Raw genomic sequence first — 15647 nt, 5'->3', positions numbered from 1 at the left:
TGTGTGTGTGTGTGTGTGTGTGTGTGTGGTGAGTGTGTGTGTGTGTGGACATAGACCTTCAATTAGGGAAGCACAACAATTACAAGTGCATCTGAAACCCAACTCCACTAATGTTAAGCATAATTGCATTTTCCAGTAAATTGCTGGAAAGTGCATGAAATCATGTGTTCTCCTTTGTTTTATGGGGAAACGTTGTGACAGTACCGGAACAGTTAAAGCAATCTTCCAGGAAGCTCCCCTGGAAATCACTGACTTATGTGTGTGTGTCTGTGTGTGCGCAGAGATTCATCTGACTGTACATGACGTGGGTGGTATGGTTGCATAGTGGTTAGTACTGTTGCCTCCCAAGAGTTTGCATGTTTCTCCCAAATTCCAGTTGAGCACGTCAGGTGGACCAGAGACTGAGTGTCTTAGTGACCTTGTCTGTTACAGCCCTTATGTGCTGATGATCCGTCAGTTCTTCAGGAAACAAATATTACAAACGCTATTTTTTCAAAAGCATTTTAATGGATGCAGATTTTGTGTATTCTCCATCACTACTGCTGTGTTCTTATTTTCAGTATCGCAAGTCTAATTCAAACTTAAGTGTGCATTATTTTACAAATAAAGACCCACTATTTTCTGTTCTTTGAATGAGTCCAAAAGCCCATCAAATAAAAGTTCTTTGCCCACATTTTTATTGTCTATAATGTGCTTAATTAGTCCAAGAGCACAACAAATTTTAATCTTTTATAATTAAATCTTTTGGATTAGCCTCTGCCAGTCCTCTCTTAAAAGGTTTAGATGATTTAATGTTTTTAACCAATGAGCTCATGAGGACAGACAGGTGTTTGTGATTAGGAATTCAAGAAGTGAGCCAAAAGCAGTATATTCTAATATGATCGCTGTCAAGAGAAATTGTCTAAAATACTCTGCAGGCCACACGAGCTCCCTTTTCAGCACGGAGGTGCGCAGTGACAAATAAAGAATGCGTTGGCAGCATTACAGCCAGAGAGTCATAACATGTTAAGTTTGATGATTTTTAGGGAAACCAGCCAGCTTTCGGGTTCATATGGGATGTGAAAATTAACCTCTGCTGCCACCTGCTGGCTAAAGGTGTCTACACTCCTCCTTAGATTTTTATTTTTATTTAATACTTTTCGTAAACAACTCAAAGATCTTTCAAGATATATTCTGTAGATATCTTCATTTACAGAATTTAAAGATATTTTTATTGTATAAGTGAATCGGCGGAAGTATTTGTCGGGGGCGGTGCCTTACGTCACCGGAAACAGGAAGAGGATGAATGAAACAAGCGTTAGTGGTTAACCTGTAACACCTCAATGCAGCTGGTACGAGGTCAGCGTGATTTCTCATTTTAAACTGAATGGACAGTTTTTTATAAATTGTTTCTTAACTATATATTCGACAGCTGATTTACAACCGTAGTGTTGACGCGACGCTAGCCGAACGTCCAATGGAGGGCAACCGTTAAAACAGCGAACAGTTTCCAAACTTTGGCGTCTGAAAGTTGTTTAGCTAGCCATGTTTTAGCTAGCAGTGTCTGTTTCGGCACCACATATGAAGAGACAGAAAAGTCGCTCTTCAAGTTAGCATGATAACACTGTAGCCTCGATAATGAGTTGAAAATCACTCCTGGCTGATTGTTTTTCATCCTGTTTCCTCCCAGATGTCCCACATTTTCCATAAAACGCGACGGTTTGGCGTCTCCCTCCGCCGCCACGTCTCTCCCCTTCCCTCACTGACTGTCCCCTCAGTCAGCCGGACATGCTGCCTCCACCAAGGGGTCTTCACAGGTTCCCACGCCTGTCACCAGAGCACCGTCCCCGGTCAGAGCTGCCAGCGCAGCAGAGGTGTGAGCACAGCCCTCGGGCAGCACATCCAGGACCTGAGTGGACCTGAGCAAAGGCTGTTGGATAAACTGTACCAGGGGCTGATCGGAGGACAGCGGGCGTCTCTGGCTGAATCCATCACTTTGGTGGAGACACAGCATCCGAGAAAGAAAGAGCTGGCCCAGGTGCTGCTGCAGAGGGTGCTGGCCTACAGGAGGGAGCAGGAGAGTCAGAACGGAGGGAAGCCGGTGGCCTTCAGAGTAGGTGTGTGGGCTGAGTGGCTGAAGGTTTATTCAGCTTCTCAGTGGCTTTTCAGTAGCACATGGGAATAATATGAATAATAAAAGACAGTGTCAAATTTGGGCTATTGCACAGTAAAAATATGTAAGCAGTTTTTAGATTTTTTAGTGGTGTTGTACTGAACTGCTTTATATGGAGATGTGTTCCCTTGTGTTTGTGGCCAAAACATTAGAAACGCCATTCAGCACACTTCAGTCCAGTTCAACACCACTGCAAAGTACAACATCAGCAATAAACATGCAGTATAGCTGTATGGACCCTGTATCCTCCAGGTGCCTTGGAAGTACAATATGTATTACGCTTTGCAACATGATTTTTTTAGAAAAGGCTTTGACGCCAGGCTACAGCAGTGCAGGACCCATGATGTAGAGTTGGGATCTCATTTTAAACGAGTCTCCTGGACAATTCAGCGATACTGTGGGCTCATTGTAAATTAAATTTCTCGCAGTGTGAACAAAATACTGCACCGCAGCACCTGAATGAATCCAAAACTGAGCTGAAATCCCAAAGCGAGCTGATTTAAGCTGCTGAGGTTTCTGCAGGACGTGTGCACATTACAGTATTTTAAAGTTGCTCTGCACTGAAATGAACCTTAGCTGTTGACTCAGTTTAATGCTGTGTGTACACAGGCCTGTACCTTTGACATTTTACCAAAGAGCTCCATGTTCTCATCTCACACTGCTCTTGTTGTTGTGAGTCATTCTTCTTGTCTGCATGCAGAATAACATGCAGTCATTGAGAGCAGTGCCTCACGCAGATGCTCTCTACACCTTGTCATCCCAGCGATCGCTAACACTGACTGCTGATCTTGTATTTAAGTCTGTTTTAAAGTCAGTTCTTGGTTCCAGCTTTTGCTGATTTGACGGCTTTGTTGGTTTCTCAGGTCTGTCAGGTCCTCCGGGGGCGGGGAAGTCGTCCTTCATCGAGGTGGTGGGGAAGATGTTGACAGCACGTGGACATAAAGTTTCGGTGCTGGCCGTTGACCCGTCCTCCTGCACCACAGGAGGTAACATCACAGATCATGTGATTCTGCTGTGAAGAGCTGTTATTGGACATTTTACAACATTAGATTAATGTGGGCGCTTGTAAAGCGACGTGTAAAGATTTTTATTTTTTCAGGCTCAGTGATTTCAGCGTTTATGTTTTGATGTAATTAATTAGGCTCCAGCTATAATATTTGTACAATCAGCAGCAGCACAGTTTCCCTCATATCATTGATTTCATGCCACAGACTGACTCATCTCTCTTATTGCAGGGTCTCTGTTGGGCGATAAGACTCGTATGACTGAACTCTCCAGGGACATGAACGCTTTTATCAGGCCATCTCCGGCCTCGGGAACCCTCGGCGGAGTCACCAGGACGACTAACGAGGCCATTGTTCTCTGTGAGGGCGCGGGATATGACATCGTCCTTGTGGAGACCGTAGGTAAGACACTGTGATGTCAAAGTGAATTTTCACTCCAGCCGTAATAATGATAATGTTTTTATCCATATGAGACAAATTTCACCCAGTTAGCTGATTTTTCTTTTTATAATTCCAAAACTACAAAGTCTCACTTTTGGGATATTTTCTTCTGCATCATATTTCAGTGAACTGATTCTTTAAAAAACTGAAAAGTGGCAGCTCAGCACGGTGGCTCATTCCCTTGATGTTCATCATTAGTACTCAGTCAAAATGTTGTAATACGACCTTACAAGAGCAAATTAAAAACACTGTAAAATTAACAAAATTATGCTTAGAAGTCAGGAAATACATGATCAAAGAGTAAGAACATTCTCAGCAAGTATTCAATGAAACTTCAGTGCTTTCTGGCACTCGGCGCTCCAGACACAACATTCGATCAAGTGTTGAGGTTTGATACTCGGCCCTGTTCATCAGACGCCTTCTTTGCATCTCAGAGGCTAGAATTTATTCAGCGTGATGGATCTGAAGTTTGCGGAGGCTCATGTTTATTCAAGAGAACTTCTGAGAAGTTCTGAGTAAGACCATTAACGGTGAATAACTTTTAATCTCCTGCTCTTCATGCATGCTGCTGTAAAATCAAATGAACCTGCAGACTGGAGGCTCTAAGTTCATCATTGATTTGTGTTTCTGGAGGAGTTGGCATCATATTTTGTCGTGTTGTCACTGGAATCTCTCTTGTGTTTCCAGGTGTGGGCCAGTCAGAGTTTGCAGTGGCCGACATGGTTGACATGTTTGTGCTGCTGATTCCACCAGCAGGGGGCGATGAGCTGCAGGTCAGTGGAAAACAGCAGCAGCAACAAGCCAGAAAGAAGGAAGAGAATCAGATGTTCTCGGCTCGTGGTGTTAATCTACTGAATGTTCTCTGCTGCTGCGTGAATTCAGTAACATTACACAAGCTTCACATAAGTTTGTTTGCATACTTGGTTTGAGTTAAAGTTTAGTTATTAGATTATGTATTAATCTACATTGTGAATCACCTTCCTGCTTAAATACATTCACAAATGTACATTATTGTGGAGAAACTGACTTTTTTTTACGTCAAGATAAGTGTGTCAACCGTATGCTAATCAATTTATTAATTAGCTCAAAGAATTAGCTGAATTAGCCGAACTCAGTAGGATTAATGTGGTGATTATTGTGGGACATTCAGCAGCTCAAGTGGCATTTGTTTTAATTGTTGTAATTATGTCTTAAGTGAAACCAAGAATTCATCAAACCAACATAAAAACAGTAAGCGTATGTTATTCAGATAAGTGCAGTGGAATGCCACAAAACTGTGTGAGATGAACGTCGACTCGCATCGAGATGTGATGCTTTATGTGACCCAAACGGAGTAAAATGACTCTTCAAAATGAAACGCGTTCAGCTGCTTTCCCTGTGTTGGATCAGTCAGGCGCTTCCACCATGAGATAGAAAGCAACAATGTCTGATTAATAGAAAGTAAACTGGCAGAAAAACGCAGCTCCGTCGTCTCTCTGCTCAGATCTCTGCAGATTAGACGTCTAGACAACAGATTTATTTTCAGTGTTTTGAGAAGTTAATGACCCCCCCCCGCCCACCCCTTTAATGCCAAAATCTCTGCCCAGGGTATCAAGAGAGGCATCATCGAGAGGGCCGACTTGGTGGTGGTGACGAAGTCGGATGGAGATCTGGTGGTGCCAGCCAGGAGGATCCAGGCCGAATACACCAGCGCACTCAAGCTGCTCAGGAGACAGTCCAAGTCCTGGAACCCTAAGGTGTGTGTGTGTGTGTGTGTGTGTGTGTGAGAATGACTGTGTGTGTTTAGACAGCGTAGGGATGGAGGCAGCCAACAACAGAATGATGTAAAAAAAATAAAAAAAGGATAAGTGACAAGCGGAGGACATGTGACCGTCTGGGCAGCTGCAGCAGAAGCAGCAACGCTCTGTGGACCCAACAAGCCATCCCACCGAGAGGTCAGCTGAGCCAGGGGGAGGGAGGGAGGGAGGGAGGGGGTAGATGGCGATGATGATGATGATGATGAGGATGGTGGTGGTGATGTCATAGCATCATACTTTCAGTACTGCAGTGTCTCACTCCTCCCCGCATGTCCCGGCTCGCCCGCCTGCCTTCCTGGCCTTGTCCCTTTGTTTTCAGCGCAGCATCTGCCCTCTGGGCGAGCTGCCAGGAAACACCCCCGCCTCACCCCCCCCCCCCCCACTCCCGCTGCTCTGAATACTCGGCTGCTGTGTCATGCATTTCGCTGATTAGAAGCCTGCACGCTCGACATAAAAGCTCGACGGCTGCTCCTCAGTCGCTCCTCTCTGTACGCCGTCTTACCTTTGCTCTCTGTACCACAATCTACCATTCAGACTCTCGATTCTCCATCAGTCCAACTTCTGCATGAAAACATACGACATGAATGACATAAATGCTCTTCTGCTTTGACTTGCAATTAAGGCTGAAACTAACAGTTAATTTCTCAATCAATTCACTTTTTCTTCCATAAAATTGTTGAAAGAAATGGTCAGGGTGGCGTCATTGAATGCCTTCGAATCATAAATCCAAAAAACATTCAATAGACAATGATATCACAGAAAAGCTAAATCTTCACATTAAACAAGCTGGAAGTGGAAATCATTTGGACTTTTAGCTTTAAAAACGACTTTTTGTTGTGAATTGTCAAATTAGCTCTGTCGATCGATTGATCATGCCTGCTCCGCTAACGATAAGACTTCTCTACAAACTGAAAGAAGCAGTGATGAGTGCGAGTTGTGGTCTCTGTTAGTGTCTTAAAGGGCCACTCCACCGTTATTACATATTAAAGTGGGCTTACTCGTCAGAGGGAATAAGTTCAGCCTGTGAAAACACTTGAATGTCTTCTGTGACACTGGAGGAAGTCTGAGAGAATCACTCATCTCAAGGCTTATTTATTCTCAAAGGCATTTTATTTATTGATGCTTCCTCGCCCCGATTTATTCCTATTCTTTCACAGTTTCTCGTCTTAAAACATTCATTCAGATCCTTTTTTTCATCCGTTTCTTTCTTCATCTCTTGTCCTTTTTTTGCTTCTTTGAAGCACTTTTTAACCCTGGTTTTGAAAAGTGTCTAATAAATAAACTTCTACTCACTCTGCTTAACTTCTAATCTCAGTTTGAGCTTGTGTGTAAGAAATAGGATTGAAAGACGTTGAAAAGGCAGCGAGGATCTTACAGAAATGCAACTGAGTTGGATTATGGGATCATTAGTTGGGTAAGTGTAGGATCCTTCAGTTTAAGAAAGTGCGAGCCTTCAGTTGCACTAAACATCCAGATTTTTCTCACTTCCCTCACGAACGGCTTCACAAAAGGTAAATTCATCAGGAGAAAGTAGTTCCCCTGAAAACTCTTCACAGTTTGGTGGATTGAGCACAGAAACAGGGACACTGTCTCTTTAAGAAAAATATTTTTTAATCCAAAATTTCATTGCTGTGGGCGCAAATAACAAAACTGCATTCAGCTGTGTTGTTCTGAAACGGTGCTGCCTGTTAAAATAAAACCAAACGTATCTGCACGACTCGACACCAGCAGGGGTGTGTTTACTTATTTATTAATTTGTTTGTTTATTGATTACGAACTGGCCCTAAGATAATTAGCGAATGTGCGGTACAGTTAGTCTCTCAGAGTTTGATTTCCTGTTTTTACATCAGACTTGAATCAAATCCTTGTAAAATGATTAACTTAATGATGTAATTAGAGGATTCATAATTGGCTGTTGATCACAGGCCTCTCATATTTATCAGGCTTGTCTCATTCGGCTACACCGTTCGCCAGTTGATGTCAAATTATCTCCAAATGATACGTGTAATTTCATTACTCCTCAGCGGTCTGGAGGTTGTTGAGTATTTGACATCAGCACCGAGCTCCTCTCTTGCCTCCATCCTCTTATTTTAATTCATATGTGTAATGAAGTGTTAAAGAACAGAAAGCTAGCTTCTATAAAAGCTGTTTCATGGCGTCTCAGTGCAGCACGATCGAACGCCCTGACTTTCTGTCCGTAAACGGGAAGCACTTTCACTCCTGTGTCTGCTTTGAATCCGAACGTTACCCTGAATTTCATCATGCGCTCTTGAATCTGTGGCAAGCTCTGACAAGAGACGTGCAGTCGCTTGTACTAAACACATAAGTGACATTTATCCCCAGGTCGCTGGTGTGAACAAGGTGTTATGAGACAAACACTCAGGCTGTTTGTGAAGTGACACGACAGCCTCTTACAGGATGGAAGTGCGTCACAAAAAACATCTTAAACCGCCGAAAAAACAACAGAACAGAAAGAGCAGAAACTCCTCAGACTCACCTGCAATTAACTATGTGCATAACTATTAAAAACAAAGCTCAAGCTGAGTTAGAATATGTCTTTATCAAAAGAAACCCGGTTTGTTTTGCACTGTGAAATATTTTTAGCAATATGTTTTATAGATTTTTTATTGCTTCCTTCTTTAAACATAGTCACAAGAAAAGTGCAGAAAAACAAACAAAACACCATCAAATGAGATCAAAGACACTTTTAAGACATTTTAGAGTTAATCTACAAAAATGTCTGCATACATGAGAAGATTTTAGCTTTTAAGAAAAATATTTTTGCCGTTGTTGGACAGTTTACAGAGTCCAACAACGGAGACGATCAGCCTGGAGACGATTATCCGTCTCAGTCATTCGGCCTCCAGGACCATTTATCGCCACATTTTAAGTTCCTTTAGATAAAACCTCTGGGCTCCAGAGGTTTGCTGCTCTCACAGAAAGGTTTCGCTTTGCCAGCTGCCCTTGATTTTTCTGGACATGCTGTCTGTGAGTTTGACAAAGTGGCTTAAACAGAATCTTAAATATGAGACATGAGTCCATACATGTCATTGAAATCTTTCCATGCTGAATAAAGTGGAAGGCTGTGTCATCAGCGTCCTCCTCATCGGTCCAGATGAGATGCTTTAAATTCACACATGCGTCCTGCACCTCCCTCCTCCTCCCCCAAACTCCCTCCTCAGGTGGTCCGTGCCTCCTCGCTCACCAGCGAGGGCATCCCAGAGCTCTGGGCCAAGATGGAGTCGTACCGGGACGTCATGTTGGCCAGCGGCGAGTTGCAGGGCCGGCGGAGGGCCCAGCAGAAGGTGTGGATGTGGAGTCTGATCCAGGAGAATGTCCTCCGCCATTTCCAGGATCATCCCAGTGTCAGAGGCGCTCTGCCCCACCTTGAGGAGAGGGTCACCAAAGGCGCCATCTCCCCCGGCCTGGCTGCCGACCTGCTTCTCAAAGCCTTCTCAGCCTCATAGTAATCAGCGGGACTGCAGTTTCGGAGAAGGACGGATGGCTGGCGGCTGATGAGGGCCACGGCACACAGTCAGAATATGTTTGCACAAAAAAGCAGTCTTGCTCTTTTTCCACTCGATTTAAAATTTAAAACACCTCAGATGGAAGTCAGCCCTCCACAGAAACGTCGAGTGTCTGCATGCTTTAATCCCAATCAGGAGAGAGATGAGAGCGCTGACAGTTGACTCCTCTCGCCCACAGCTTCAAGACACATTCACTTTTGGGATAACGGACGGCAAAATGAAGCGTTTTAGCCGTGAGATACAAGATGCTCCTCTGCAAACGGCCTGCTTTTCTGAAGCACAGCCTTCAACAACAATACACTACAAACCCTCACAGACTGTTTGATGAGATGCGTTTGGAGTTTGCACAGTGCTCTTCATTTTTACGAGCAGGCTCATCAAATGGTGATCTAATACGAGACTTTCTAGCCAATCGTCTCACACAGCGATCAATAATACAAACTGTCTGCAACCCACAAAAGGGGAGTGCTAATGAAAGATCGGCCGAGCTTTGTTATGATCACTTGTTTCTCTTGTTGAACTGCATCTAATAACAAATAAAATGTTCTTTGGAGGAGCCACTGGACGCTATTATTGCTATTGTTCTTTGTGAGTTAAATATTAAAAGAATGATGTGAATCTTAAATGGACAACATTAAACCTGTCAGTACAGCTGGCCGAGCCTTCCTCTCTCCTCCTGTTTGCTCCCGATATGAAAGAAGGGGGAGTGATTAATGTTACCTCCACGATTATTAGTCCTGAGATTTGTCAAAGATGTAATGAAAATTTTTTTCCCGCACTCTGGAGCCAGAAATGTCAGCGCTGGGTATCCCCTGAATGAGTCAGCTGCACAGTTGCTTCTAATTCAGGCAAAACACACTTTAATATTTTCTGAATTACCTTCATAACGCAGTCCTGGACACCACCGGAGCACCGAAGAGGAAGTCACACACTCATAATGCCGCTGCAGCTGCTTTATTAATTTAAACAGACTTGCTGCTTTATTCAGTGTAGAGCAGAAGACTGTTCCGTATACTGAATCCCAGTATCCTGCTGAAAATACCACAAACTAGAGATGCAACTGTCCCTTTATTTTCACTATCTGTTCATCTGTCCGTTTTTGTCATTTAAGAGCTTCATCATTCAGTCTATAAAAGGCCAAATTGGTGTCTGAAAATTGTTTTTTGTCCGACCCTAAAATATTCAGTTTATGGTGATTTAAAACAGAGACAAGCTGCTGGAAGCTGGAACCAGTGACAGTTCAGCATTTTTTCATGATAAAAGACTTAAATGATGAATCAGTTATCAAAACCGATTGATTAACTAATCGTCTCAGATTTGGTGTGAACGTAAACTTCAGTTCAGACTGCAAACCAGAACAAAAGCCATAAAATCCTCCTGTCTGTGAAGCACATGATGTATTTTAAAGGAAACCGTCAGAAGTGTTGATTCAGCTTTGTGGTGATTTTCTTATCCAGTATTTTGGTTTGTTGTGTTGGACTGCACAGTAATAAAGTTTTTTCTGAGTAACTCTGAATCTAATTAAATGGTGCCTTGACAAATAAAGAAGACAATAACATAAAAAAAATCTATATGTGTAGTAAAATAGATCAAATGAGTAAAATAATGTAATCCAGGAAATGTTTGGTTCAGCCAGTTTAAAAGAAGTGATGGAGCTCTGTGGGTGGAGCCTTCTGTCGGCCTGGTGGTGCAGTCCTGTACATATAGACTCAATATGTTCTTCCTCCATCCAACAGCTGAAGAGTGCAGAACTTGGAAAAAGTGACATTTTCAGGCCGAGGAAAGACATGTTTCCCAAAAATGTAAAGAAGTGAATGATCAGTGAAGCAATGCTGCCATCCTGAATTTTTAGTGCTTTCAAAACAATTAGAAAAACATAAGTTGGAGTAACTCATTCAAGCATCATAAAGATGAACTGGAGGTCAGTGGCGGCGTAGTAAAACTGGGGTCATTTCTTCTGGTTTCTTAGTTCAAGTTAAAAGCAGAGCAGCTGTATTTTGATCCAACTCCAGACAATTTGGTGCTTGTTTTAACTACTCAACTCAACTTTATTTATAAAGCACTTTAAAAAACAACCACAGCTGTGACAAAGTGCTGCACATAGGAACATAAATAAATAGATAAAATGAATAAACCTAAAATATAAGACAAACAATAAAAACAATAGACACAATAAAACAGGAGCAGGGTCTCAAGCTTGGTCGAAAGCCAAGGAATAAAAATGTGTTCTAAGACGAGTTTTAAAAATGGACAATGAGGGGGCCTGTCTGATGCACAAAGGTAGGTCGTTCCATAATCTTGGGGCAGCGACAGAAAAGGCACGATCCCCTCTGAGCTTCAACTTTGACCTCGGTACCTCCAGGAGCAGCTGATCAGCTGACCTGAGGCACCGAGCAGGAGCGTAAAGATGAAGCAGCTCAGAGAGGTAAGGCGGGGCGAGACCATTTAAAGATTTAAAAACAAATAAAAGAATCTTAAAGTGAACTCTAAAATGCACAGGCAGCCAGTGGAGGGAGGCCAGGACGGGCGTTATGTGTTCCCTCTGACGTGGTCCAGTCAGGAGACGAGCAGCAGCGTTCTGGACCAACTGGAGACGTGAGAGGGAAGACTGGCTGACTCCAAAATAAAGGGCGTTACAGTAATCCAGCCGAGAAGAAACAAAGGTATGAATCACTGTTTCAAAGTGCTGACTTTGGAGAATAGGCTTCACCTTTGCCAATTGCCCGAGATGGAAGAAGCTCGATTTGACCACTGCACTTATCTGACGGTCCAATTTAAAATCACCGTCCATCTTAAAACCCAGGTTTGAGACTGTTGGCTTCACATATAGGGCCAAGGGGCCCAAATCAACAGGGGGAGTTTCACAGGGGCCACTGGGTCCAAACATCAACACCTCCGTTTTATTTTCATTCAAATTTAAAAAGTTCAGGGCCATCCAGGCTTTGATGTCGTCAAGACATAACAGAAGTTATGTAACTAAAGTATAAAGAGAAATAAAAATAAAGATGGGATGAAACATGAACGTGTGAATAGCTGTCCTCTGGTCAGCAGCAAACAGAAATCCAGACTTGATATTATAAAGTATGTGTATTATTCATGATACTGTACATCAGCACGCTGTGGGTGGTAGTTATGACTGTCTTCGGCCACTAGAGGTCTCCCAAATTCCACTCAGCTCTGGATTCATTATCCTAATGACTGGGCCCTGAGTGCCAACCACCCGCCCCTTCATAACGCCCCCGCCTCCTGCCCTCCATCCATTCTTCATTGAGGTTGCCTGGGGTGCCAGGTCACTCAGAGGTGAGGACATCAGCAGCTGCCACTCTCCTGGAGCACAGGCTGTACTGTAGTCTTCGTCCTCAGTGCCAAACCCTCCTCGGCTACTCTCAGCCCTCGCCGAGAAACGCACAGAAGCAATGCTCAGTGCAGAGCGGAGCGGGAGGGTTGAGCGTGTGACTGCACAGCTTTCGGCCTCAGCCCTCTCTTTGACAAACAGCCTATATTTCAAGGGTAAAAGAAAAATGAGGCGAATTCAAGACTAATCCACGCTTGTCCTTGCTGCTCTGCTTTGGAAATACCGAGCCTGAGCCCCCCAACCGCTGGATGTGCTCCCAGGTCGCTGCTCGTTCGCTCCCGCCTGCATACAAGAGGAAGAATGCCCCTTGAATGCAGATGGATTCATTAGGTCTGAGTAACACCCTTCTCCTCCATCATGCTGACACAAACACATACACACTGTAACTGCTCTGGCTTTGCAAAAGGGAACAGTGAGTTCTGCAGCTCTGGACACGGTCCACACACGCACACACGCATGTATGTACACACATGGTTGTCTCCAGTGTAAACAACACCATGCGGTTCCACTAAGGAAGATTAACTCAAATGCTGCCGGATCGTGTTCGGCCATTTTAGCCTAAACACAGGGAATCGTCCACATGTGTTTAGCATTTCGCCGGATCTGTTGAATGTAAGCAGAGGACAGAGACTGGCTCTTTGATGAGGTTTTTTCATGTTTAATGGAGGGGCTTACACTGACAGCCTTTCTTTGTGTCAGCAGTCTGAAGTCAGAATGCTTTCCTGGCTCGGGACAAAACAAAACGGTGCCCTCGTGTTGCGAGCGCCGTCCAAAAACTCAGCTTTTCCCCTTCAAAACCTCAAAGTCTGCAACGAGCACTCAACAGTGGGGCTGCTACAAATGTCAGCAACCAAAGCGAGCATTTCGTAGCGCTGACAGACATCTATGTTCCTCTTCTGGCTGGTTGTGTCAGCGTTATAGTCGGCTTGTTTTCGTGAGGGAGGCCTGACACTGAGGGAAATGTCAGGCCGGCCCTCCTACCAGGCTGATTTGGGAGCTGTGTGTGTGGAGTGTGACAACCGGTCATGGGCTGCTGATCCACAAAGCCTCACCCCGTCCCCTCGCACACAAGCACATACCGCCGCACGGGCTCGCCCTCCCCTCTTCCTCCACACACATGGACGCCCGTCCTGCTCACCTCCTACACGTGTTGTACATACATACAAGCCATCCATCCCCTGTCACTCGCACACACCCGCACGCCGCCTTGTTGCCCACCCGGACGCTCCCGACTCGGCTGGCTGCGCTGCTGTCTCCGCAGTGACAGATGAGTGCACGAGGAGCATTTCCTCCAGGCTCGGGCCTCACATTCAAGACGGCTGCAAAACGCTGCAAGAAGCCACACGCTAATGGGGTTGGAGAGCTGCAGCGAAGCCCCGAGTGAGTGTGTGTGCGTGCACGCTTGTAGATGTAACACCTCACTCATTATGCCGCTCTGATGGGTCACCGTGCAGCCTCTTTATAAGAAGACCCTTATGGCGACATGTCTTATTATATCAGCTGCTGAGATGGATGTTAATACCAGGCTGCGCTGCGCATGCCGCGTGCTCTCTAGCCTGTAGAGTGATGAGATGTGGTTGGTATTCGGAGAGCGTCGCGTTGCATGGGCTAATTCTATTTAACCCGGTGAAGTCTGCTAGATGGTACGGTCAGAATGCCCCAGGGACGCCAGTGTGTACCTCTGCTTTATTACCCACCTGAGGAGGCTGGCTCTCCCACACATGCACACTCCACTGTTTGCTATGTGTAATTTACTGGGCGGCCTGCGGGCCAGGCCTTCATCTGCAGGAAGGCGCGAATAGAGCCTTGGCGCCAGTAATTGGACTTTAGAACTGATTGGGGAACTTGATTGACCCCCGGTAATGGATTTGAGTGAATAATTATTTGTAGTTATGGTTGGAAGATGATATCAGGGAGAGAGAGACCAATCCCACCAGTGTGACTCACCCCTGCCGCCAGAGCAGAACGCTGCCAGCACTCAATTAATGAAATCCAGCTGCTCAGACTCCCCACGTGTAGTGGCTGATCAAAAAAACACACAGGGGTCTGGTCAGAGAAAGGGTTATCTTCATCCAACCTTTCCCTTTCGCACAACCGGCAGCCTGTGGCCCATCACAATAGTGATTATAAAATCTTCTCCACTCCAGGTACAAGACATTAAGGCTGATAATGTCTCCATTATTTTTTAACTGCCTGTGGCAGTGCTCAGCACAGCCCACGGCAGCCATGTTAATGAGACCTCTCAAGATGGCAGGCAGCGCCTCCTCAGGACACAAAATGCAATCACTCTTAATCCAGCACTTTAATTGCCGGCCAAGTCTGCCTAAGTGAATTCAGCTGTTCCATCTCTGCAGGCGAGCGGCTGCACTTCGGGAACGCTCCAACATCATACTCTCAAAGATAAACTGGGCTTCAAAACAAATGGGAAGTGATGCGAGGTGGTCCGTCTCGTTAAGACCGAGGCTTGTTTTTCTGGTTGGAGGGTGTCACACAGAGACGGCGAGCTCAGAAGGCAGCCGTCAGATTCTCTCCTCTCTTCCCTCGCTGCCTTTACACATCATTTCTCAGCTCTCTTCAGAGGCTCGAGGAGGTGATATGCGGGGAGAAGAGCCGCCACCTTCCTCACCATCCCGCTCTTTTATCTTCCTTTCTTTGCTCCTTGATTGACCCACTTGCTCCCACATCATTATCCTCAGCGCTCTCCTCGCTACACTAAATTTCTCTTTGCTTCCTCCCTCTCCCTCTCACTCTCCTGCCTTCATCCCTCCACCAGCCCTCCTGTCATGTGTCCCTGTCCCCCTCCTCCCCCTCCTCTCTCCCTCCGTGTGACCCCTCATTGCCCTCTTGCCAGTCTCCATTATTTCTGGCTGCCCAGTGGCCTGGTCAGGCTGGTGCTGCAGGGCTCCAGGCAGCCCGTGTTATGACAGGTAACACTGGGCCGCACACTCTCTCTGGTAACATGTGGAGGTCAGCCTGTCATACCTGTCCACAGCTCTGCCGTGCACGCACACACACACATGCACGCACACGCACAGACGACATGTTTCACTGTGTATGGATAACTGCCAGACAGACCTGGCCGTAACCTCAGATTCAGCAAAAGTGAGCGATGAGGCGCAGTCGACTAGAAATCCACCTTTCCCCATTCTGTTCCTTTGTGCTCGTGAAACAATGTCTTTTTTCCTTCAAGTCTTTACATGATGTGTTGCTTTTACAGGCTTGGCAGCCGGTAGGAATGCTGTAGTTGTTCCTGTTTAGCAAAGAGGAGAAGGATTTAACTGGATAGTGGCTGTTAACTACCGCTAGACTCCTCTCTGTCCTGGCATGGCCTGCTCCGTGTTAATGACCACTCACAGTTGCAGCCCCGAGGGG

At 45.3% G+C, this 15647-nt stretch overlaps 1 protein-coding gene across 2 annotated transcripts; it reads left to right on the top strand.

The window, feature by feature from the left end:
* The first annotated feature begins 1246 nt into the window (after positions 1-1246).
* On the top strand, positions 1247-10434 carry mmaa (metabolism of cobalamin associated A). Of its 2 annotated transcripts, none has more exons than XM_070991714.1 (7): positions 1247-1338; positions 1670-2096; positions 3016-3138; positions 3388-3558; positions 4285-4370; positions 5184-5333; positions 8576-10434. In XM_070991714.1, exons 2-7 carry the CDS (start codon positions 1670-1672, stop codon positions 8858-8860), a joined length of 1242 nt encoding a protein of 413 aa, XP_070847815.1. In that variant the 5' UTR covers positions 1247-1338; the 3' UTR covers positions 8861-10434. The 2 variants fall into 2 exon arrangements, with proteins under 2 accessions (XP_070847815.1, XP_070847823.1); XM_070991722.1 differs by lacking the exon at positions 1247-1338 and adding an exon at positions 1475-1588.
* Positions 10435-15647: the final 5213 nt, after the last annotated feature.

This window comes from Chaetodon trifascialis, chromosome 2 (assembly GCF_039877785.1).
Source record: "Chaetodon trifascialis isolate fChaTrf1 chromosome 2, fChaTrf1.hap1, whole genome shotgun sequence".
NCBI lineage: Eukaryota > Metazoa > Chordata > Actinopteri > Chaetodontiformes > Chaetodontidae > Chaetodon > Chaetodon trifascialis.
Note: the sequence above shows the minus strand (reverse complement) of the source record. Positions and strands in the feature narration are given on the sequence as shown.

Coding starts and splice junctions, on each gene's coding strand:
- mmaa (XM_070991714.1), top strand. CDS start 1,670: ATGTCCCACATTTTCCATAAAACGCGACGGTTTGGCGTCTCCCTCCGC. Junction 3,559..4,284: donor CGTCCTTGTGGAGACCGTAG/GTAAGACACTGT, acceptor TTGTGTTTCCAG/GTGTGGGCCAGTCAGAGTTT. Junction 4,371..5,183: donor CAGGGGGCGATGAGCTGCAG/GTCAGTGGAAAA, acceptor ATCTCTGCCCAG/GGTATCAAGAGAGGCATCAT.